General features: G+C 47.9%; 1 protein-coding gene across 1 annotated transcript in view; it reads left to right on the forward strand.

The window, feature by feature from the left end:
- Window positions 1–24,741, forward strand: part of ATP10B (ATPase phospholipid transporting 10B (putative)) — a 90,381-nt gene that overhangs the window by 18,835 nt on the left and 46,805 nt on the right. Inside the window, exons 4-8 of the mRNA XM_036241096.1 lie at window positions 12,417–12,502; window positions 14,081–14,187; window positions 17,783–17,914; window positions 21,884–22,011; window positions 24,008–24,260. Of these exons, the coding sequence (XP_036096989.1) occupies window positions 12,417–12,502; window positions 14,081–14,187; window positions 17,783–17,914; window positions 21,884–22,011; window positions 24,008–24,260 (706 nt within the window). The remainder of the gene's footprint in view (window positions 1–12,416; window positions 12,503–14,080; window positions 14,188–17,782; window positions 17,915–21,883; window positions 22,012–24,007; window positions 24,261–24,741) is intronic.

Raw genomic sequence — 24,741 nt, forward strand, 5'->3', positions numbered from 1 at the left:
TTCATAGGTTATAAGTGTTGATCAATTGAAACTGGATGTGATATCCTAATTCTTCATTAAAATTCTGCTTGAAAGAGTTGATTTCCAACCTGGTATTTTTCTCTGCCCATGCAAAAGAATAAAATTCCATCAGGTTTCCTCACTCTGCCGGTCTGTGGCTGGGGAGAAATGGGATGAGTCAGGAGATTTAGGAGAAAGAGGGCAAGTGATTCCCTCCTTAGGGATGCGCGTGCGTTCAGTTATCGCCCGTGAAACTTGTCGAGAGGGGACCATTCATCACACCGCACTCTGCCTCTCTCAAAGCGCCGTTCGAACAGTTCTCATAAAAGCCCTCTTCGTATGATTAATCCCGTCCTCAGAAGTCTGTTCTCTCATCCTGACTCTGGGAAGGATAGTAGCTGCCCCCTAGTTTTGCTGTGAGACTCCAGTGAGATAAGGAAAGGAAGGAAGAAAATACAGGGTTTGGTGCAAAGCAGACACACAGCAAAGGGTCTATCGCTGCTGCCTGGGCTGCAGCTACTACACTGGGAATGGAACCCGCCATGACCAGCACACGCACACACACGCGTGCACGTGTGACTATGTGTGTGAATATGTAAACTGCCGCCTCACTCAAACTACATGCAAAGCATTCTGAGCATTTTTTTATTAATTTATTTTTGATACAACTGTTTCTCCTTTTTGCCCCATTGACACCTTTCTTCCACCCCTCCCCCTCCCCCCAGCATTCTGGGAACTTCTACTCTATTTCTTTTTTGAAGTTCTGTGAGCAGTGAAAGTTGTACTTGCTTACACATCTCCCTGTCAGCCTCTTCACCTCAACACCCTCATCACAATCCGGAGTCCTTTCTACTCTCTCGGGTAGTTATTTCGGTGTTGTTGAGTTTCAGCAGCCAGGTTTTTTTCTGTCTTTGGCAGCAGCAGCTCCCAAGCTGTTTCTTGTATATTAATTAGTCAGATAGTTTGGGATTTGACTCGAGATAAGAGCCCGCCGAAAGGGTCATTCACACTCCAGTGCTATAGATCAGGCAATTTAATAACACTGCTCCGATTCTAACCCTGAACCCACACAGGAGACTTGGGGTAACGACTTACAAAAGAAGGTAAATTCATTGGTGAAGGGAGGAAGATTTATTTGAGCTTGAAGTGTTTTCAGAGTGCTCTATTCTGTTTCAATTCTTGATTCTCCTGCTTGACTTTCCTCAATTATATTTTTCTCCATTTCTGGATAATAATAATATGCTTTTATTAAGCCCTTACTAAGGGCTTTGCATGATTACCTCATTTATCCTCACTAAAGCCCAAAGAAATGGGTGCTATTATTTCCCCATCGTATACATAAGGAGACCGAGGCATAGAAGGTGAGGTAAGTTGCTCAAGGTCACTGATCTGGGAAGTGTTGGAACCAGAATTCAAAGCCAGGTTTGTCCAGAGTCTCGGCTCTTAAGGTTTTCAGTAGCTCATCTCCCTGGCCTTGGACTGTTACCTTGAGATTACCCAGAGAGGCTTATCTGAAAGTACGCCTTTATCATTTTCAATATTCCTTCCACATTTAAGCAGTAAGTGGCAGGAAGAAAAGTAGGCTTAGCTCCCTGGGGGAGGAACGTGTTTGCTCTTTTCTGCCTTGCTTCTCCCTTATGTCTTCAGTGCAAAGAGATTTCTGAATGCGAATAGGATTCTCTTCCAGCTAACCCTGTACTATAGCAATGTCTCAAATGTGTCGCACAAAGACGTGGATGGCAGTTGCAAGAAACGTGCACACTGCAAAGTCAGATAAGATCAGAAGGCAAAGTCTGCAAATACTGTGCATTGCAGGACTTCTCAGGTATTTCAGAAAGGCCCAGGGAAGTGAGGGCGCAGTTACTAGTGTGTAGCCTTTCTAAACATTTAACCACAGAAACCTTTCAGTCCAAGGAACACATTCTGAAACTACTGCAAAAGAGGTGAGATTACAGTTTAGGGATTTGCCCCCAATTACATTACAGGTTTGGTTTTGTTTTTTTTAATGCTCATGCCCCAGGTCTGGGCATGCATATTTTTAAAATGTTTCCCCAGACGCCCTGGCCAGTTTGGCTCAGTGGTTAGAGCATCGGCTCGTGGACCAGTGAGTCATGGGTTTGATTCTGGTCAAGGGCACACAACTCGGTGCGGTTCGTGTCCGGCCCTGGTCGGGTTGTACGGCAGGCAACCAGTCAATGTGGCTCTGGCACATCGATGTTTCTCTCTCCCTTCCCCTCCATCTGAGAAAAATATCCTCGGGTGAGGAATTTAAAAAAATGTACATAAAATGTTTCCCCAGATTGTCTTGCCGTGAGCCTACCACCACCACCTTGAAAAGCTGTACCACAAGGGAAGGCGGCACTTCCAAAACCCTTCACAACAATGAGGACAAAACCACCACCTTTGTGCTCCTCACCTGCGCTGGTCTCTTGCATTGTGTCGTTTAGTCCTTGCGACCGCCGTGTGAGGTGCGCATTGTATCCCCATTTTACAGAGGAAAACACTGAGGTGCAAAAAAGGCAAATTTCACCAATTGCCTCAGATTTTGAACACCTACAAATACAGTTTGTTTGGAAATTTAATATCGTAATAAGTATTGGTGGCTTTTGTTAGCTTGTTTTCCCTCTAAATTTGTATTGTCTATGAGACCTTCGCCTTGCCAAAAGGGTTTCTACTAACCACAGAGATTTCTGGAAGCCTCCCACCCCCCACATATACCCACACCCATTTTCACCAACTTTGGATGATGAGAGAAATTATTGTATTCTGTTCATTCCAAGTCAGTAAGACAAACTTTGTTTCAGCTTTCCTAGACCGTATTTCTCAAGGTGGGGTCTGCCAAACCCTTATCTCAAGAGAGAGTTCTTGAAAAACAAGGTCTGTCGTCAAATCGTACTGGGAGGCCTGTGTCCGTGGGCTCCTCTGGGACATTCCAATATGTTAACATGCTAAGGCCTCCAAGAAGACTTGAGGTCAAGAGGCTGGTTCAGCTCTCTACCTCTAAGCTTTCCTAACTTAACCTCAGAACAGTGAGTTTTTAGCATTCCTGTGTAAATTTGGGGAAAATGTGAAACTGGACTGTGGAACACCCATTATCACAACAGGTGAGGAGTAACCGAGAGGCTGACAATCCTCATGGCTTAGGCGGTTCATTCTTAACTTTCCTGTCTAGATTCCAATGAAATTATAAAACATGAAAGAGCTTCTCAAAATCGTCTTTCTTCCATGACACAGCAAATCATCCTCAAGGTTGCCAAAGAATTGATTTCAAAATCCTTTTCTCAGACTTCAACTTGGACCAAGTCATTTTTTTTTTCAATTGGAACTTTTATTGTGATGAACTATCTTTGAATTCACACAATTATTGACTTGTTCATGAAGTATCTATTCCCACACCATGCTGGGGAAAGGGCAGAAAGGAAAGGAATCCAAAATGTGGATTGTGCTAAGAGGACATCCTTAGAGAATTAAATTGTACAGTTTTCTCTTTGGTGGCATTCTGATACCTGAAACCTCTTTTTTACAAGGATTTCCGAGATGGGCGCTAGGCATTTAACATCTGGAAATGAGGGTGTGCCATTCATTTTGGGACATTGGGCAGTTACCAAACCAAAGAATCAGAAATGAATTTTTCCAATTAATATTTCACATCAAACACATTTCTGGTGTTAAAGAACAAAATTCAACTGAGTAAATTGAAGATGTAATTGACTTTATTAAGTGATTCATGAATCAGGCAGCATCCCATCTAGCAAAAGGAATGGCACTCTGGGGCGTTGTAAAATGTGGAAAGTTTTTATAGGTAGAAGGGTTGGCATGGGCGCTATTAACAAAAGCAAAGAAAGGATTACTTTTAGACTAGGACATCTTTTGGAGGAGAAGGAACGCTGAGGGTTTTTATCATGCCAATTGCCTCTTCTGGGGCTTGGGGTTGGAGAGAGCCCAACATGACAGATTACTTCATTGATGTTGACCAGAAAATGTTAGACTGGTTGGTTAAGGTTACATTAGTGGGAGAGGCTGAAATGGCAATTATGTCAGGTATTAAATCTAGGTTTGGTATCATGAGCTTTAACATGAGTGATGCCATTTTGGACCTGTGGTTTTTCTCTTTAACAATTGTTACCTGTTATTCAAATCACCGAAGCATGTGTCAGATTATTTCTCTATGCCAACCAAGAACTTGTGACGCCAAGTGAGTCATGGGCTAGCCTCTTCAACATCCCTTGAGAAGTTGTGGTAAAAGTGGGATCTCACGCCTGAGCCCAGGCAGAACCAGAATCTGCCGTTTAACCAGATCCCCGTGCGAGTTATGTGCACATTAAAGTTTGGAAGCACTGGCCCCGGGCATCATTGATTATTGTAATAACCGTGCTTACCTGTTGATTGCCCAGGTTAAAGATTCTTAATTGGCTCTCCCTTTTAACTAGCCTGCATCCCACTGATGGTCAGTGTTTTTAAGCCATGTGTTCAATTGTGAACAGTCACTGTAGCTTGGACCCTCTGCATGGTAGTGACTTTAACATACAGAGGTGGGCAAAAGTAGGTTTGCAGTTGTGAGTATGTGAAACACGGAGTTTATTCTTGTGTAGTTATTTATGAGTCTATTACTTTCCATACAAAGCACTGTAACCCTACTTTGCCCACCCTGGATTTAGGTGGAGCAGACAGATTTGAGGTGGGTAGGAAGTTACCACCACCCCAGTTCACAGATGATGTACCTCAAATGGAGCAAAACATAGCAACTTGTCACCTCAACCTTGCCTGCCCTGAGAACCAGAGAAAAATCTCTTTCCTGGTAGATTTTGTAATGGGATCTGGCCCTAGCAGGCTATTCCAAATTTTCATTAAGAATAATATTTAATCTTTCTACCCGTTGACCACTGCTTAAATGTTGAGCCAAAATCATGTTGTTTAGGGTTTTTTTAATATAGGATCTACATAATAATATATATAATAAGTAATATCCAATAGATGACTTGATTGAGCACATAAAATAGGCATAGCCAGTTCTTCTCAGAGTGGTCTTCTTTCTACTCCTCGTAGACAACCCCATGAGATAAGCACTTTGATAATCTCCCTTTCACAAAAGGAAAGAGCAGTCAAGCAACCTGTTAGAAATTGACGGAGCTCAGATTTATACTCAGAGTTCTTTTTTTATCTTTTTACTTCTTTTTTTCTTTTTTAATTCTTACCCAGGATATTTTTCCATTGATTTTCAGATCGAGTGGGGGGGAGGAGGGAGGGAGAGAGAGAGGAAGAGAAAGAGAGAAACATCAATGTGAGAGAGACACATTGACTGGTTGCCTCCCGCATGACCTCGATCAGGGCTGGAGACCAAACCACAACCGAGGTACAGGCCCTTGACCAGAATTGAACCCTCAACTCTTTGGTCCTCAGGCCGACGCGCCAACCACTGATCCAGACCGGCCAGGGCTACCTTTTTACTTTGTATTACAGAAATGTTCAAGTATATACAGAAGTAGAGAAAATAATATTATATATTTTGTATGTACCCACCACCTAATTTCAATAATCAACTCATGATCGATCCTGTTTTATCTATATCCCCACCCTCTTCTCTCTGAGAACTATTTTGAACCCTATCTTCCATATCCAGCATTTCATCCATAAATATTTCAATCTCTCTCACTTAAGGATAGGATTTTAAAAATATACCACCATATCCTTGTCATGCCTAAAATATTAACAATAATTTCTTGATAGCAACTTTCAAGTCAGTGTTTAAGATTTTCAATTTGTCTGAATCAAGATTCAAGTAAGGCCGAATATTGAGATTAGTTTGTTTTATCTCTTCTACTCTATAGGTTGCCTATTCTGCTCTTTTTTGTTGTTGTTGTTGTTGTTGTTGTTGTTGTTTTGTTTGTTTGTTTCTTGCATATTTAGTTTTTGTTGCTGAATAAACCAGGTTGTTTGTCCTGTAAAATCTCCTGTAGCCTTCGTTTTGCTGACCGTACCCTCTCTGCGGTGCCATATAACACCTTTTCCCGTGCACCGTTATTCCTAACATAGGTATTTGGACCGAGTGCCTAAATCAGATTCTGGTGAGATTTGTGTCGGTGCGTGTTTATGTCAGTGTTACGTGAGTTGGCTCCCTAGCATCCTGCAGAGGTGGCTGATGAGTTTTCCTTTTATATTATCCATGAACTTGTGGATTTGAACATATTTGGGGGATGTCAAATCAGTGCGGTTAATACCTTTAGCCAGTGGGAACTTCCAATTGACTCCTGACTTCTTTTATTCATGACCTCAGTAGTCTTATGTTGACACCTAAAACGAATATAATTTTACCTCCACTTAAAAAAAAATTGTGTTTCAAGATTAAAGGTAGTCACCATGTGTCCACTTGAAAAAACGGACCACAGACTAAGACAAGGCCTCCTCCCAAGCCCTCCAGACCAACCGTGCGCTTTTGTGGGAGTCACTCAGCGGGCAGAGACCCAGACCTTCTCCTCACCCAGGTCAGAGGGGACAGTACTGCCAGTCACCCTACTGCGGCTCACCTGGCAGAGAACTCCTACCCCGCCCGGAAGCAGGAGGGTTATCAAGTGCTGGGAACTGTCATTAGCTCTCAGATAGGGTTCTCAGAAGTCAGCAGGTTAATTTGTATGCCAGGAGAGAAACCTCTGTCACCTGGCTCAGCAGCTGGGGCATGAAGAACATTTGCTTCTACAATGTATCCAAGCTAGCATGCCTCAAACAAAAAGAAAAAAGAAAAGAAAAACTTTAAATAGTATTCTGGCAAGGTTGCAGTGTGCCTCCTGCATAGTTGCTAGGCTTGGGGGAGATTGGGTACCCCCCTGCAGAGACCACCTGGGCTCTACAAATGAGTTACCACTGCTGCTTTGTCGTCCCAGCCCCTGTGGGCTGGGGGTGGCGGGGGTGGTTCTTCTAGTCATCTAGCCTGGGGGTTGTGTGGGAAACAGACTCTCAGAGCCGCACAGAAGCTTGTGAGCCCTGGTTCTACAATTCTGTTTCACAGACACCCAGGCTCATAGTAAAAACTCAGTACAGAAATGCATTCTGTGTTTAAGGAAAGAGCTGGGCTGATTTCTCGTTTTTCAATTAACAACATCATTCCTGAATATTTCCTAATGGCCATGGAGGGCTTTCAAAGTGGCCTAAGATATACTTCCTGTCCTCTAAGACCTTAGGGCTATGACTTTTTTAAAAAAATATAAAAACCCGCCCTGGCCAGTTTGGCTCAGCGGTTAGAGCATCAGCCTGCGGTCCGGAGAGACCCGGGTTCGGTTCCCGCTAAGGGCACGTACCTCGGTTGCAGTTTGTCCCCGGCCCTGGTTGGTCGTGCGGGTGGCAGCCACTCAATGTGTCCCTTTCACATCGATGTTTCTCTCACTCTCTCTCTTCCTCTCTCTCCCTCCCACTCTATCTGTGCAAAAAATGGAAAAAAATGTCCTCGGGTGAGGATAAAAAAAAAAAAATTAAAAAAAAAAACCCTTGTGACTATCAAAACATTTTTGATAACCGTAACTCCCCCACTCCAAGCTCTCCTCCCTGAAAGTAGTTGTCCTTTCAGAGTCCATTATTTACGGAAATAATACACAAAGTTCCTATGAATTTGATGACTTTTAAAAATGGATTTGAATTTACTGATTTCAAGAATTCCTATAAAAAAAATTGGAAAACCACATATATGTGAAACTCATTTCTACTCTGCCTACAGCTGACATTTTGGTGCACATAGGAATTTGTGGACCAGATGCAATGCTTAACCACCAGTGGGCTTGTGAAACAGCTTGGTACTTGACACTGAAAAGTGTAAGACAAGTTCAAAGTGAGTGGTATAGCTATTTAAGAATTGTCTGCATTCATAGGAAGAAGATACTGCAATGGTCTCTGGTGGACCGATGGGCCCGTAAGAGATGGAACTCTTGAGCTCGGCTATGAGAGCTTAAGAGAATTGTCAATATGGGAAACTTGCAAAGAAATCATGAAAAGGGCCCAGAGGGTTTGCCCGGCGTTCAATAGTTACACCAAGCAAAGAAGAGTGCACATTTTAGAATCAGACAAACCTGCGTGTTCATGAGCCGTGTGACCTTGTTAATTACTTAGTGTCGTCAACGTTCCATTTTTCTCTCCAATAAAACGGGATAACCTGTCCTGAACATGTCGCAGGAGAGTTGGGAATATCAAATAAGAGCAAATAAATAAGAGACAGCATTTTCTGAACTGCAGTTTTACCAGATTAATGAACATCCTTGTTTTTAAAGGCCCAGATATGCCCATGCAACTGAGTAGGCCACTGTGTTGATTAGGATTCTCGATCTGCAAGCAACAGAAATGATCTAACTTCAGCAAAACAGAAGTATTGCAAACACGTGAGGGAGCTGGGGTAGAAAGGAAGCAGCACACAGTATAGCTCACAGAATCAAGAGAAATCTGAGCACCCAGGCTCAGAAACAAGAACCAGGAAACAATGCAGTGGGAGAGACTGGTTGCAGCAATTACTTAACGGTCTCATTTGTTTTTTCCTTCTTGAGTCATTCCACTCAAGTCAAAGTCCCACAGTGGGGTAATCTAGTGGGCAGGGCATCTTGATTTATATTCCCCTAAAGATTTAGAAACCAGGAAGGGGAGCTAGTTTCCCAAAAGTGTTTTACTGAAAGAAGAGTAGAATGAACTGTGAGCAAACAATGATCTACCACGAAGAATTTCAGAAGAGCATTCATACTTGATGCCCTTGTGTAACCGTATATACAGACCAACGCGAGACTCAGCTGTGAACAGTGGAAACCAAGCCTAGAACAGTGAAAGTTGAGCCTATCTGCTTCGGGCTGTTTGCTTCACCTTGGACTTCCCGGTGGGCCTGGGAGGGTGCAGCTGGCTGCATCTGGGCCGCAGGTCAGTGAGGAGTACCTTAACCTGGAGAGTCATTACTCACCAACCCTTGACCTTGGCTGATTTTCCTTGGCTTTCATAGATACTACTATTGATACGCCTGAGCTGAACTAGGAACTCTGAGTGGTGTTAGAGTTGCCATAATTGATTTGTGTGAATCACCTCTTCTAATTCTCCCTCACTCGGGTTCAGATAGTGTGGACATTCAGTAAATGCTTGAAGGCATGAACGAATGAGTGGGGGACTAGCCAGGCCCTTGTTGGAGAATTAAAGACAATAGCATGTATGAAATACTTAGTTGGTTCTTGGCACAAAATAAGCACTCAGTAAATGCTACAGCAATAATAATCACAATAGTGGTAATCATAATAACCAGAAGGAGGAGGAGGAGGAATAACACAATGATGAGACAGTGAGGATGATCATGACTGGCTTTGGGTTCCAGTCATATGAATTGAAGTCCTGGCTGTTACTTACCAACCGCAAAACAATGGCCTCGGTTCGGTCTCCGTTTGCACATCTGTCAGAACGTCTTAAAGTTATTGTGAGGACTTCTCGACAGGTGCCTGGCACATAGGAAGTGGTAAGAGCTCAGGTGGGCTTGGCCCGAAGAATGCAGGGTGTGCACTGTCCTTGCTGGAAAGGGGTTGTCTTTTCCTGGACCCTGACTGATGGCTCCCAGGCCACGTTCCTGTTAGGGACAGTGCCTCAGATAGAAGGCTGGGGAGAAAGAGAAGTTGCTTAGGTGGGCTTCATCCACAAGCTAAGAGAAGCAGAGAGGTCAGAACTCCTGATTAAACGAAGGACCTGGCAGATGGGGAAGGCATGTCAATGCCTTCCTGTCCTCGGTCTCTCCTCCCAGTTCCCAGGGGAGTGAGAGTCAGCCAAACCTTCAAAGCAAGAGCAGAGCCTGAGGAGTTGACTTTGGAGACAGCAGGGCCCACCGACCCCTCTCCATAGCCCATCTTGGGGAGGAAAGGAAGGTGCCTAGAAAGGGAAGGTAGCTAGAAAGGGCAAGTTCACTTCTCCATGAGGAGAGGGAGGCAGACAGAGGACCCACGGCCAATGCCCAGAAGCAGAGCAAAGCAAGGGGCACTGCAGGAGGAAGGTCACTGGGAAGCCCCTCAGAGGGACAAGAGAGGGGAACTTGGCCATTGCCGGGGATCTGCCTGGTCCCATTAGCAGACAACAGGGACTCCCTGCAGCAGGGTCATTAGCTCTCAGACCCTGCAGCCACTCGTCTCTGAAATGAGTGTGGATCTAGAACACCAGCATGAGCCGAGGGGCACGGGTCGGGGGTGGAGCACACGGCTTCATCAGGGCACGAACGCAGCAGAACACGGCCGACAGATTACAGCACGATCTGACATCACCTCAACTCGGAAAGTGTCTGTCCCTGAACGAATCGATACCCGGAGGGAAAAGGGCCTTATTTTTAGTAACTCCTGGATGGGTAATTTATTTCAACTGACTGAAGAGTTTATTTATGCCAGTGCCCCTGCAGACCCAACGGACAGTATATTTACACGAAGCCAGAAAATGCTGTCATTTCTTCTAATCAATGTGCCCCTTTGAACAGCTGTACCTTGGAGCCTTCCGTCGTAAATCCACTCCCCGGGCTAAGCGCTCTGCCGAGGAAAGAGTCTGCACCCGCCTCCTGCGCTCCTTCCTGCGTGCTGAGCGCTGACAGCTCCCCAGGGACCTGTCTCCTGGGGCCCGGACAGGTGCACATCGGAGGCGGCCCTGGTCCCATTCTGCACACGAGGAACCTGAGGCCCGGGAGCTGAACGCAGTAGTAGCCAGTGTGGTGTAGAATTAGAAAGCAAGCTTTCCCCACTCCTAGTTGTATCCCCACCCCACCCCCACCCCACGCGGCTATAAAAGATTATGCAACTGCAATACCTAACGTGGAGAAAGTCAAGGGAGTGTTTCAGGTGCTTGGCTCCGAGAGTGTCCACCAGGCCAGTCGCCATGTGAGCAGCACAGGGGTCTGCGGTCAGACCCGCACTCAGTCCCAGCTTGGCCTTGGGCAGCCACTGACCCCTTCTGAGCTACAGTGTCCAGCTCTCCAGAGGGGATCACTCCAATTCCCACTTCGCAGAGTAATTGTAAGTTTGGAAATAAACAACACTTGCAAAGTTTCATCACAGTATGTGGCAGAAAGGCTCTGTATTTTGTTTCATTAGCAACTATTTTCACAGAATTTTTACAATAGGAAAAGAAACTGAAACAGTGTAAACCTTGCCCTGGCTGGTGTGGTTCAGCGGTTAGAGCATAGGCCCTCTGACCGAAGGGTCACGGGTTTGATCCCCAGTCAAGGGCACGTACCTGGGTTGCAGGTTCAATCCCAGGCCCCCGTTAGGGGTCGTGTGGGAAGCAACCAATCGATGTGTCTCTTGCACATCAATATCCCTCTCTCTCTCCTTCCCTCCCTCCCTTTCACTCTCTCTAAAAATCAATGGGAAAATATCCTCAGATGAGAATTAACAAAAATAAAAGCAATGTAAATCTTCAGTAGTGAAATAATGAAGTATGGTGACATGTGGACAGTAGGTGTCTAAGCAGATATTAATAAAGATGTAGAAAATTTAATAAGGCATAAAAGCGTTCAAGCATGTGAACACTAAATCTCCATTTTGAAATGCACACTGTATATGTGTGTCCATACATAAATGTGTGTGTGTATATACCTGGGGATATTCTATACACAAGAACGTTAACTGTGGCTATCCCTAAATGGCATGACATATGATCTCTTTTTTTTAAAAAAAAAAACAAATTATTTTCTTTATTGATTTTAGGGATGAAGGGAGAAGGAGAGAGAGACAGAAACATGGATGAGAGAGAATATTGATTGGCTGCCTCCTGCACGCCCCCCACTGGGGATCTGGCCCACAACCCAGGCATGTGCCCTGGCCGGGAATCGAACCGGCGACCTCTTGGTGCATGGGTCCATGCTCAGTCACTTAGCCACACCAGCCAGGCTGATCTCTTCTTTTTGATTATCTATTTCTGTGCTGCCCAGTATGGTAGCCACTAGCCACATGTAGCTATTTAACTTTAAATAATTAAACTTAAATGAAATGTAAAAATCAGTCCCTTAGTCATCCTACCACATTCCAGGAGCCACCTGCGACACCTGGCCTCTGTACTGGACGCTACAGAACAGGACACCCCACCACTGCAGGAGGGTCTGCTGGACAGGGTTGGTCTCACCCCTGGCATTTCTCGTCGTCACAACCAGGGAGGGGGCTCAGGCATCTAGTGGGTTGAGGCCAAAGATGCTACTAAACAAGACACAGGACAGAGAAATGCAGTTGTCCAACTCGTTTCTGCTGCGTGTCCAAGTTTTATTTGCATCTGCTGTCTCTTCCTCCATGGGGACTTAACTTTTTCTTCCAGTACATAGCAACTATCACAGTGCGACAGAGCAGGGGTTACCTTACTCGCAGTGGTTCTAACAGTGACGAGCTCCCCAATGATCCTGTTAACACCAGATCCCTCTTAATAACTTTGTGACGTCTTCTCTCTCACAGGACGCACGATTCGAACCCGAACGCTTCCACAACACCATCGTGTGTGAGAAACCCAACAACCACCTCAGCAAATTTAAGGGTTACATGTAAGTATCTCATGCCCACGTGCTGCTAGGAAATATCTCCTTTGTGGCGAGAAAACAGTTTCCTTAAAACGGCCCAACAGATAAGCATTTGGGTCCTGAGGACATTTCTTTCTTTTTTATCACAAAGGAGAGCTCAAGAAACCTAAGTTGGGAAAGTTTTCCGATTCTGTTTGGTTTTGTTTTGTTTTGTTTTTTGGCTGGAGTGACGGTTAATGATGATCTCGCGGGGTTCGGGTCACTAATGTCGTTTCTTAGAACTCTGGCGAGCTAGCATCAGAATCCAGACCACGCTCTGATTCAGGAGAGGCAGGTTTGATTTCACTGAGATCGGTTTTCTGGAAGAGCCTGCATGGCATTGTGGGTAAGAACAAGGGCTTTGGGGTTTGACAGACCTACATCTGAAACCAGATTCTATCACGGACAAAGCTGTGTGACCTCGGGTAAATTAATGAACGTCTCTGGGCCTTAGTTTCCACATCTGTAAAATAAAGATTATAATATCTACATCATAGGATTTTTCTTTTCACAGAATAACGTTGCTTATCGAATGCACAGCCCTTAGCACAGCAACTGGCACAGAGTAAATATTCGGTTAATTCAGTTCATGAGAACTGTGCCGTAGCAATTATTGTTCTTCTTAATCCTCAGCTTTGTTCAGCCTGAGAATTTTACTGTAATTCTGCTCCCACATCAGACTTCTGGTCTTACTAAAAAAGGAGGGGGGGGGCAGATATGAATAAATGCCCTCGTATGGGGCTAACGGTCTTTAGAGTCATTTCACAGAACATCATCTTTCGATCTGCATAACAACCCAGAAGGTAAACAATTTCGTTTTCAGATAGAGAATCTGAAGATTTTCAAGACTTTTCAAGATTCACCCAAAGGTGCACAGCAGGTTTAGACAGAGCCGGGCCTTCAAGCCGGGTCTTTCCACCTCCGGTGTGTTCCCACGTCTGGCCACGCAGCCCAGGGCTCAGCCTTGTCGTGGCGACTTGTCTGCCAGTCCTGGAGCGAAGCTCAGCTCCCTGGAAGGCGGGTGCCCATGCTTTCCCTCTGTCCACATTCCCCAGGCTGGGTGGGACGTCCTAAGGAGCAATGTAAGGGGGGAAAGGCTCAGACAGTACAAGAGAAACACCAGCTTTGAAGCCCCAAGGACGTGATAAATGCAGAGAGCAGATGGAGGCAGAGAAGGGCATGAACTGGAGGAGGAGTCATTGCAGGTGTCTGGCAAAGCACAGCTTGCCACTTGGCCCCCAGCAAGGAGTCCACCCTTGTGCCTGAGGTTTGTGGATCTGGTCCATCCAGTCATCGTGGCTGGAGTCATTCTCCTTCCTCTCCTCGCTGGGTTTCTTTTCTGCCCAAACAGCGTGTGCTGGCAGCCAGCCTTCCTGAGCTTTCAACCTGGGCTCTGTCCCCCATCTCAGAACTTCCCCATCTTCACTGAACCCCAAGCACGGCCTCTTCTTGGCTGCTGCCCCTGGGGACATCTTTCCCTGCCTGCCCAGGCCTCCTAGGCGAGCCCGAGAGTCCAGCTGGCCAGCTGGCCACCAAACCACTGCCTGTCTTTCCTCGTCCCAGGGAGCATCCTGACCAGACCAGGACCGGCGTTGGCAGTGAGAGTCTCCTGCTTCGAGGCTGCACCATCAGAAACACCGAGGTGGCTGTTGGCATTGTCATCTACACAGGTCATTGTCCCTGGACAGGTTCCTTTGTCCCTTCCCTTTATCTTCCCTCCTCCGTCCCCTCCTGCAAATCCATCTCCAGTCAGGGGAAACTCACATCAGTTCTAAGGGGTCGAGTCCCGTAACTTCCCATTTCTCAGCCAAGCAAACTGAGGCTGGACTCACAGCTGCTCACTCGGTCCACAGGAGACATAATTAGATTCCAAGTTACTGTCCCTCAGCTGAACAAGACAGAGAGGGAGATTCCTGCTCGTTCCCCTCCAATGGTTTTGCGACCCTGACTATAGGCAGGACGAACTGTATCTTTTTTTTATTTTTTTTATCCCCACCTGAGGACATTTTTCCACTTTTTGTTCAGATAGAGTGGGAGGGAGAGAGAGAAACGTCGACATGAAAGGGACACATCGAGTGGTTGCCACCCGCATGACCAACCAGGGCTGGGGACAAACTGCAACCGAGGTACATGCCCTTAGCGGGAACCGAACCCGGGTCTCTCGGGACCACAGGCTGACGCTCTAACCGCTGAGCCAAACCGGCCAGGGCAAGACGGACTGTATCCTACTGAGCCTGAGGAATAACTTTGCCAAACTTAGTAACTTCACCTTCCGTGCCTCGGTTTTTTCATCTATACAATGGGGGAAATATTTATATCTGCCTCATAAGTACTCGTGAGGATCAAATGACCCATCACGTGAAAAGCACTGTATCTAGGATGCCAGGGCATGATGGGTTTTCATTGTGCTGTTTTTGTGGTTAAGTTTTTATTTTCTCTATTCATTTTATGGCTACAGTTATGGTGGTCTGTTTGTCCTTGCCACTGCAATTTCACTTTTCAATTAAAAAAAAAAAAATAGCAACACTTGTTACGATGAAATCTAATGTCTTAGAGGGCAGTCTTAAGACTACTCTACCCCTGCTCCCTACAACCTGGTGCTCCACAGGTTCTCAATAGACACCTGTTGTGTGGACAGTTGCACACTCTCCTCTGTGAGAGAGACAGAGAAACCTGAGATGTCTACTTTCATGGGAAGACTGCAGAATACATTCCTCTGGGTCTTCCATTCACTGGGACGCCTCCAGTATTTTGTTTGCTTGTTGTTTTGTTGGATTTGTTTTGGTCTGAGTAGAACCCCACTTTGGTGGACGTGGAAGACCATTTTAAACATCAATCGACCCTAGGATTCACCTGTCAAAGAAAAACAGGTGTTTAAACAAATCATGTCACAATCTAGCTAGCTTTCCCTAAATTGGGGGAGGGAGGGTTGCATTTGTCAGTTCAGGTGACTGCGTTTACGGGTGTTTGGTAATGGCGTTCAGGGCCACCTGGTACACCCACTAAATCTGAACTCGGCAGCAACCCCTGTCCCACCAAGAAAACCCACAAGGGCTGAGAGTTTGCTTAGCCGAGTGATCAGAAACTCTGTGTGGGTGCTGGGAGTGGAATATGAGGGGACAGTCTTGGAGAGACAGCTCATTGTGGCTTTGGGGGGATCAGGCTCCCTGGGGTGAAATCTACTCACGGTTGCATATTCCTGTGCTAGTTGGCTAAGCTTTCAACCCAGGGCACTAGGAGGTCCCACCTGGTAGGTTATAAGGTCCAAATGCAATGACCTGTGGAAGGGGTTAGCACAATGCCCGGCACCTCTTAGGCTCTCAAAAAGTGTGAGCAAAAGGGGTACTCTTTGTTTTCAGGGTTATTACCTAGAGGGAGTGCTCAACCTGGGCATGACTGGCATACGGGCCCAGGCTGTTCTTTGCGGTAGGGGCTGCCTTGTAGGGTGTTGAGCGGCATCCCTGGCCTCCACCGGCTGGATGCCATTAGCACCACCTTCTCAAGATGTGACAACCCCAATTTCTCAAGCCATCGCCAGGTGTTTTCTAGGGAATAAAATCCTTCTGGTTGAGAACGACTGGTGTTGGGTCTCTCCCTGGAAAATACGGGTAGACAGACTAGGGGCACCTCTATGTCGGAGGCCCAAAAAAGCCAAGCTGAGCTTCCCAGAGGCAGAGATCCAGGGTGGAGGCGTGTGCCCCTCCTGTGTACAAGGAATGCATTTAGGTACTTGGTGTATATCAATCCACTCCCCTGCCCCAAACACACATACGACCATTATCTCCCATATTGCAGACATGGAATTGAGGTACAAAGGGATTCATTCACTCAAGGTCACTTTGTCTCCTGGTATTAATTCCACGTAACCTAAGGTCAAGTATCTGCAGAGTCTAGCTCTGAATCTAGACCCATGTTCTGACTGCTACACCATCCTGCCTCCCCCTTGAGTCCAACTCCTGTCCAAAGAACAGAGGGATCTCAAAGGTGAGGCGCAGGTGGTTGAAGAGGGTGGTCGGGGACCCCTTGAATGGGGTGGCCCTGCAGCAGGCCAGAAGGCACCCCATGCTCACGGTGCTGTGCAAACCCCCTCACGACTGCAGTGACTGGAGTCTAATCTAATAAGCCGCGAGTTCGCTACTCCTACTGCTTTGTTGCCGCTTTAAATCCACAGGGTAACCAGCTAAACAGCACCGAACTCCTTCACTGCTGGAGCTGATAGATCAGTTTTCTTTAATTCTGCACAGAAAATATGTGGTTGGTGTTTTTCATTTGACTGCTAAGGAGGACAGACAGCATGGTAGTTAAGAGTCAGAGCCTCAAAGGGACAGGCTCGGTCTAAAGATAGAGTCTCAGTTTGACTCTGAGCCATTCGCTGTGCTGCTTGGTCCCTGGGGCTGCTGGAAGGAGAAACGGGCCAGAGATCAGAATCGGGGTTCTCGATGTGGCTCTGCCGTTAATTTAGGCTTTCTTCTCAGGCAGACCCTTCTACTTTTCTCCAACTAGAAAAAGGAGTGATTGGATGAGATTAGTAGTTTTCATATTTTGTTGTCCTTTCTGTGAACAAAACTGTCTTGCCCAAGCAACACCAACACCTTAGACAAAGAGACAAGTGTGAAAGTTACTGGCCCCATGCAGTGTCCTGCCCCAGGGCCTTGGCACCTACTGTTCCCCAGCCTAAAACCCTCTTCTCCCAACTCTTCTCTGTCCCTTCAAGTCTTCCTTAAGTGTCACCTCTTCTGGGAAGCCTTCCCTGATTATGCTTTCTCAAACCATCTCTTCCGTATTAGCCTATTGTTTATTGTTCCCTTCATGGGGCTCATTACTAGCCGCAGTTATTGTATTTATTTCCTTGTGTATCTTCCCCAGACGCTGAGTCGTGTGTCTTAGCAGGACGTACCACCCCTCGCCCATAACGGCGCCTTTGTGTGTATTAGAGAGAGATAGTCCCTCCTCAAGCAGCTTACTGCCATTTGCCAGAATGTGTCATAGTAACCTTACCATCTATGACAACTACAAACCGAGGGGTACCTCTAGATTTGTGCCAGTGCCCACCAGCGGCTGGCATGTCGGGATGCTCAGTAAATCCCTGCCGACCGGCTGTGTGGTACTCTCCACCTGCTCACAGCACCCTCCCTGAGGCAGGACAGAGCCCGGTGAGGGGAGGAAGCCTCTGTGACTGTGGGCGCCTGTGCGCAGAGCCGGGGCTGTGACCCAGGCCGGAGGCACACGGGGGTGAGGGACTGACAACCTCGTTTTCGCTCAAAGGCCACGAGACCAAAGCCTTGCTGAACAACAGCGGCCCGCGGTACAAACGCAGCAAGATCGAGCGCCGCATGAACACGGACATCTTCTTCTGCATCGGGCTCCTCTTCCTCATGTGCCTCATCGGAGCTGTAGGTATGGAATGTTCTGGAAAGGACAATACACCACGCCACAGTAATCTTTTTCTCTGGGCAAGCAGCTTCAACTCTCTGAGCCTCAGTTTTGTCATCTATCAAATAGTTCATAAAAAATAAAGCCTCCTGCCCTGGCCGGTTTGGCTCAGCGGTTAGAGCGTCCATCCGCGGACCAGAGAGTCCTGGGTTCAGTTCCCACTAACCTCAGTTGCAGTTTGTCCTCAGCCCTCGTTGGGGTCGTGTGGGTGGCAACCAGTCGATGTGTCTCTCTCACATTGATGTTTCTCTCTCTCTTTTCCCCCCTCTCTCCGTCCTGCTCTATCTGAAGATAAATGCAAAAATGTCCTCGGGTGAGGATGAAAAAATAAATGAATAAATAAATAAAGCCTCCCCTGTATTATCACAGGATGCCAATGAACTAAAAATGCATGGGGAAATCTGAAAGTATTAATTACTTGAAATATTAGGAATATCATCTATCGCTTATTTGTCCAAGAAATAATACTACAGACGCCAGGCAGTCTGAGCGTGAGCGGGGAACAAGAGGAGGGAGCCGAGGTCCCCGTCCCCCGGAAGGAGCCAGCACGTGGACCACGTCCGGAGCTCGTGAAATGTTAACACAAATGTGTTGGTTTAAAACACATTCTATTCTGTTCGCTTGAGGGTTCAGAAGTCCAAAGTCAGTATCACTGTAGTAAGATCAAGGTGTCAGCAGGGCTGGCCCCTTCTGGGGGCTCTGAGGTGACAATCTGTCCCTCGTCTTTTCAGCGCCCAGTGGCCACCTGTATTCCTGGGTTTATGGCTCCTCCCTCCGTTTCCAGTGTGCATTACTCCGATAATACACTCCCAACAGTCACATGCTACTCTCACGTTTTTTTCTCCCTCTGCCTCCCGTTTATAAGGACATCATTGGGTCTACCAGATGACCCAAGATTCTCTCCCCATCTCAAGGTCCTCAGTCAATCTCACTTGTGCAGGTCCTTTTGCCATTTAAGATGGCATATCCATAGGCCCCAGGAGTTAGGGTGTGGACATCTTAGGGGGCATTGTTCACCCTACTACAGGTCTCACGGGAGCATGGGGGAGCACTAGAGCTGATTCTCAAGTGCAGCGGGCATTCTCAAGTGCAGAAGGAAGGTAGGTGGCAGGGGCAGGATGGGGTGGGCAGATATGGAAAGAAAGAGAGGTCACTCTTAGCCCAGGGACAGCTGAAGCAAAGCACAGAGGGGAAAAGAGAGTCTGTTTTGGGCGGAGCATTTGGCTGTTTGGTGTGGGGGAGCCAGGCAGGAATGGAGGCCTGATTAGAACCTGCCCGTGGCCGAGTTCCGCAGCTGCCGAGTGTGGAGCGCTACGGAGCCACAGACACGAGTGATCGGAGCCACGGAAGTCGATCCTCAGGGTGCACAGAGGGACCCTCCTCCCCACTCTCCCCCTCCATGGCTTATCTCTAAAGGTGGTTCTCCAGACCCTAAAGGAAACCCCAAAAAGAGGCAGGAAGATCACGAGGAAGGGCAGAGGTGCTCAGTCCAGAGGCCCGCCAGCCCCCACACCAGGGAGCAACAGTGATGCTGGGTCTTTAGTTGCCTTCGTCAGAAATCGTACCCCTCACTGTCTTTCGGCCTTGTGAGGACACAGAAAACAGTCACCTGTTGTAAGAACGAGGCGGAACGAGGCGGTGCAGAGTCTCCAGAAGAGAGGTGTATTGGGAATCAGGCTGCCGGACTACCTCTAAGGAGAGAGTCGCAACCCGCTCGTACAGACTAGGGATTTTTAAATTTAGGGCTGGGGGGCGGTGGTATCTCAACCGAGGAGACGTGGTCGTCTTTGATTGGTCGGGCCTGAGTTCTTGATTGGTCAGGGGCTGGGGTCTCCTGAAACTTGTTTTTTTGTTGTTGTTGTTGAGCGACTGTTCGAAGTTTTGGGTGGGTTAGGTTCCGTCATTCCGTTCAGCCTGACTGGAGTGAGGGGTTTTGGTTTCCTGAAATGAGAGGCTCAGGGCAAGGTTAAAGGATCAGAGGCTGGGGGCATCAACATGAAAGTAAAAGACTGAAGAGGCTTGGGGCAGTCATATGGAAGTTAGAGCTAACACCTGGCACTGGGACCCAGCCATGCTGGCACCCTGGTCTCAGACGTCCAGCCTCCGAACTATGAGAAATAAATACCTGGTTTTATAAGCAAAAAAAAAGGAAAGAAAGAAATCGTACCCATCTGTCTTTAAAGGTGTCTAAAAGGCCAAGACCTTCCAAGGGCCCAGAGAGATTTTGTGTGCCGCCTTGGTGAAGATGGTGGGATTAAGTCTTCTGGGTGGCCTGGAGCCTTAATGAACACACTTCCCAGGTGTCTCTAGGGGCAGTCCCTGCGCGAGAGCCTGGGGCTGGAGCAGAGCCCTGGAGAGGAGGAACGCAGACAAGCGAACCGTCCAGGTGGCCACCGCCCTGCATTCGGAGCTGCAGGAACTGCTCACTGCCTCTGCTTCGGGACAGGTTTTTTAAGGGATGTCAAAACTGGAAAGGACATTGGAGATCATCCCACTGTCTTCAGAGAAAGGAAGTTAATGATTAAAAGGTCACACAGTGAGATAAGGTACAGGCAGCCAGAATCCGCTTGGCAGATTGCCCAGATGATAAATAAATTGGGAAAGTGATGGGAGGGGCAGAATTCTATTCTTTCTGAGAATAATGACTCATGTACAGCGATGCCCCCACCCCCCCACCCCCAGGAGACAAAAGCTCTTAGTGAACTCATTCAGGATTCTTTAGCTCATGTTTACTTTGATTGTGTGAAGGTGGTGTCTCCTGTTCCTTTGCCCAGAGTGCCCTCCCAGGCCTTTCTCATCATCCCCCACCCACCCCGGCTCCAGGACCCCCCAATGCCCCCTCCACTATGCAGCCTTCTCTGGCTTCTTCCAGAGTCTCTGGTTCCTCTAAAGGCCAGTGGCTCCTATTCTGACCATGTATTGACCTCTAACCTCATGCCTAGAAGTCTCCTTTCTCCTGCCATGGATAATGGCATTGGCCCAACCTCCTGGGCAAAGAAGCATCTTGGGGACAGGGCAACTCTCTCTATGTCTTTTAGTCCCTCCAGCTCCTACCCTAGAGCTGAGAGCATTACACACACAAGGTTATGCTGTTCTCACAATAACCCTGTGGAGAGGAACTATTGCTGACTGACAGGTGAGGATGCTGAGGCGCAGAGAGCTCAGAAGCAGATGCTGGGTGCACTTCATGTTATTAATCCTGGGGCGATGGGTGTTCTTGTCCCCCTGTGCAGAAGGAGGCAGAGGGTTCAGTCTGCCTCAGGGGCTGTCACTGTGGGCTCTCACAACATTTCAGGCTCTGCAAAGCACCTCTCACATGGTAGGGGTTTGTCTGTTTACATCTGGCTCCCTGACTCGGTAGGGAATTCCTCAAGGACAAGAACTAGGACCAATTTGTTCTTGAATTAATAAATGTCAGGCTGAGAGAGGGAGGAAAGGAGTCAGGGAAGAGCAGGTGAACAGAGCTACGGATGACGAGATGGATGGATGGATGGATGGATGGATGGATGGATGGAGAGAAGAATGAATGGATGGGTAGCTAGGTTGGTGAGTATGTGCATGGGGAAAAGACGGGCTGGCATAAAGGTTTGTCAAAACTCCTCAGCCATGCACTTTCCACCACACAACTGAGAAGAACTTGTGTACCATTCTCTCTTTCCAACCCCATTCAACAGAATTTCATCAATAAGTAAGTAATCCCCATAGGAGTCTCCTCTGTTAGAACAAACTTAATGCCTCTCGAGAGACTGACATGGAGGCTGTACGAAGGACCACTTTAGAGCTAAAGGAACACACACACGGCTTTATTTTCTAGAAGAAGGGTGGATTCCTCCACAGCACGCTCATTTCCAGGAACAGGTCAAGGGAAGATGTGACTGACCAACCTCAGGACTAAGTGGAGATTCTGTCTCATCCTGGCTTTGCCTCCCGCAGGTCACAGCCTCTGGAACGGGACCTTTAGAGAGCACCCTCCCTTCGATGTGCCAGACGCCAAGGGCAGCTTCCTCCCCCTGGCGCTCGGGGGCTTCTACATGTTCCTCACCATGATTATCCTGCTCCAGGTAGGACGTCCACTCTAACTGAGGGTCGAGAAAGCCTGTGGCAATACCTGTGCAGCTCTGTGAAATAAAAATCAGTGCGAGCCCCAAGAAAGAGCTGACTGGGCTGAGGTGGGGAAGTTTGCATTGCTTTCCTGTGGGTCTTTGAAAGTAGTCACATTGGGGGTCATGTCAAGACCAGCCCTGCTTTGTGAGGGGACCCTGCCCCAGAGGCTCGTGGAGAAAAAGATGCATTAGGCTTTTCTCTAGAAGAGTAAGAGGACAGCAGTGACCCATGTGTGCCTGGCCCTTTGCCAGAGATTGAGCAGGTGAAACCTAATGACCTGGGAAGGAAAAGATAAAGCAGCACAAAGAACCATCAAGCCCTAAGCGCTGAGAGTCAGAAACCACGGGTTAGCGTTTTAGCATTGGGTAGGTTGAGATTTTTTTTTTTTTTATCCTCACCCGAGGACATTTTTTCCATTTTTTGTTCAGGTAGAGTGGGAGGGAGAGAGAGGAGCAGAGAGAGAGAGAGAGAAACATCAATGTGAAAGGAACCCATCGAGTGGCTGCCACCCACACGACCAACCAGGGCCGGGGACAAACTGCAACTGAGGTACGTGCCCCTAGTGGGAACCGAACCCGGGTCTCTCTGGACCGCAGGCCGACGCTCTAACCACTGAGCCAAACCGGCCAGGGCGAGATTTTTTTTTAATAAAAAAAGAACTGAGTCTATAAGGAGGAAAAAAACCCAAAACCCAGAGCGTGCAAAAAGGAGAAACAAAAGCCACAGGCTCTATAAAAAAATTAAATGAAACCATGATGCAGCTTCATCTACCTTCAATTTCTGATACTGCTTGAGGGTGTTTCATTGTCCTCGTACTGGTGAGCTTTCTTGAATCATTAGTTCATTCATTCATTTAGGAGAGCAGCCCTTCTACAGTGTGAATCAGGACACACCCTGCTTGCACAGACCCTCCGATGGGTTCACCAAGTGGAATCCAAAGCCCTCACTGCATCAACGAGCCCTGAGTGACCTGGACCCGGACTCCCCCATTCCTGGTCACTCACAGACTTACTGTCCCCTCCAAACACGCGGCCACTCCCACTGCCCAGCGTTGACCGGAATGCTCCTCCTCCCCCAGAGAACCTCACCACACACCCTCATCTTCAGGTGTCTGCTCAAAGGTCATGGTTGAAAAAACAGTCACCTCCAGCCATTACCCTTTGCTCTCTTTACTCGTTCTTTTTTTTTTTTTAATCCTCACCTGAGGATATTGTTCCATTGATTTTTAGATAGAGTGGAAGGGAGGGAGGGAGAGAGAGAGGAACATCCGTGTGAGAGAGACATCGATTGGTTGCCTCCCACACAACCCGGACAGGGGCCGGAGATCGACCCTGCAACCCCGGTACATGCCCTTGACGGGGAATCAAATCGAGCCCAGAACTCTTCGATCCTCAGGCTGACGCTCTAACCACTGCTCAGGGCCTCTTTACTTTTTCCACATGAGACACACCGCCACCCAGTGCATATTTATTTGTCTGTTGGGATTTCAGGTCTTCACCGCCAGGGACTTTGTTCTGCTCACTGCCATGTCCAGGACCTAGAATAGTACATGACACACACAGAGCTGAGCAGATGTTGGGTATTGAATCAGTGGCCAGTAATCAATGAGGGGTCTGAATACCCGTAAAAGTGGGAGCCGCCCTCGGTGGCACCCAGATCCAAGGGCAGTCAGGGGACTTGGGGCAGAGCCAGGACAGCTCCTCACCCGCTTCCCGCTCGTTGAACAACGAGTGGCGGGTGCCTGCCTCATACCTCACCCCTGCTTAAAGAAGCTCTTCTTCCGGCTCCCCTGCAAATTTCAAGAGCGGCATGAACACACGGACCTTTCATTTCTCCCAGAAAGTCCGTCACATGAGCCGACCTCCGCTTTCCATGAAATGCCTTTGCACCCCCCAGGGAGGGTCCCGGGACAGGGGCCTGGTTTCTGACTCAGTGGGAACCGGTCTCTTGCAGGTGCTGATCCCGATCTCCCTGTACGTGTCCATTGAGCTGGTGAAGCTCGGGCAAGTCTTCCTCCTGCACAACGACCTCGACCTGTACGACGAAGAGACCGATCTGGCCATCCAGTGTCGAGCCCTGAACATCACGGAGGACCTGGGCCAGATCCAGTACATATTCTCTGACAAGACAGGGACCCTGACCGAGAACAAGATGGTGTTCCGGCGTTGCACCATCATGGGCAGCGAGTATTCTCACCAAGAAAACGGTACGAGGCCTCCCAGGAGCCCCTGTCCTTCTTCCTAAAAGAATCCCCCACCCAGCTAGTGGGGCTCACAGTTGCTTGAATGATTGAGCCTTGTCCCATGTACTGAGAGGTCGCCAATTTGATTCCCAGTCGGGGCACATGCCCAGGTTTCGGGTTCAATAGCCAGCAGGGGGCGTGCAGGGAGCATGCAGGAGGCAGCCGACAATGTTTCTCTCTCATCGATGTTTCTATTTCTCTCTCTCTCTTAAACAAATAAAAATAAAAACAAAGACTCACCCTGCTGTCCTAGAGGGTGGTGATAAAAGACGTCCTCCTGGCTCCCCACAGAGGCTGCGTGGCTTGTAGAAAGTAGCTTCCTGTGTTCTGTGGCTCCCTGGTCCCAGATCAGAGCTATTCTTGTCACCTGTAAACTCCTGTGTTCACCAAGGGTTTCAGTGGTCGCCTGTGTGCTCTCTCCAGTCCCTCTTTGTCCTGCACACAG

This window comes from Molossus molossus, unplaced genomic scaffold (assembly GCF_014108415.1).
Source record: "Molossus molossus isolate mMolMol1 unplaced genomic scaffold, mMolMol1.p scaffold_m16_p_4, whole genome shotgun sequence".
Classification (NCBI taxonomy): Eukaryota; Metazoa; Chordata; class Mammalia; order Chiroptera; family Molossidae; genus Molossus; species Molossus molossus.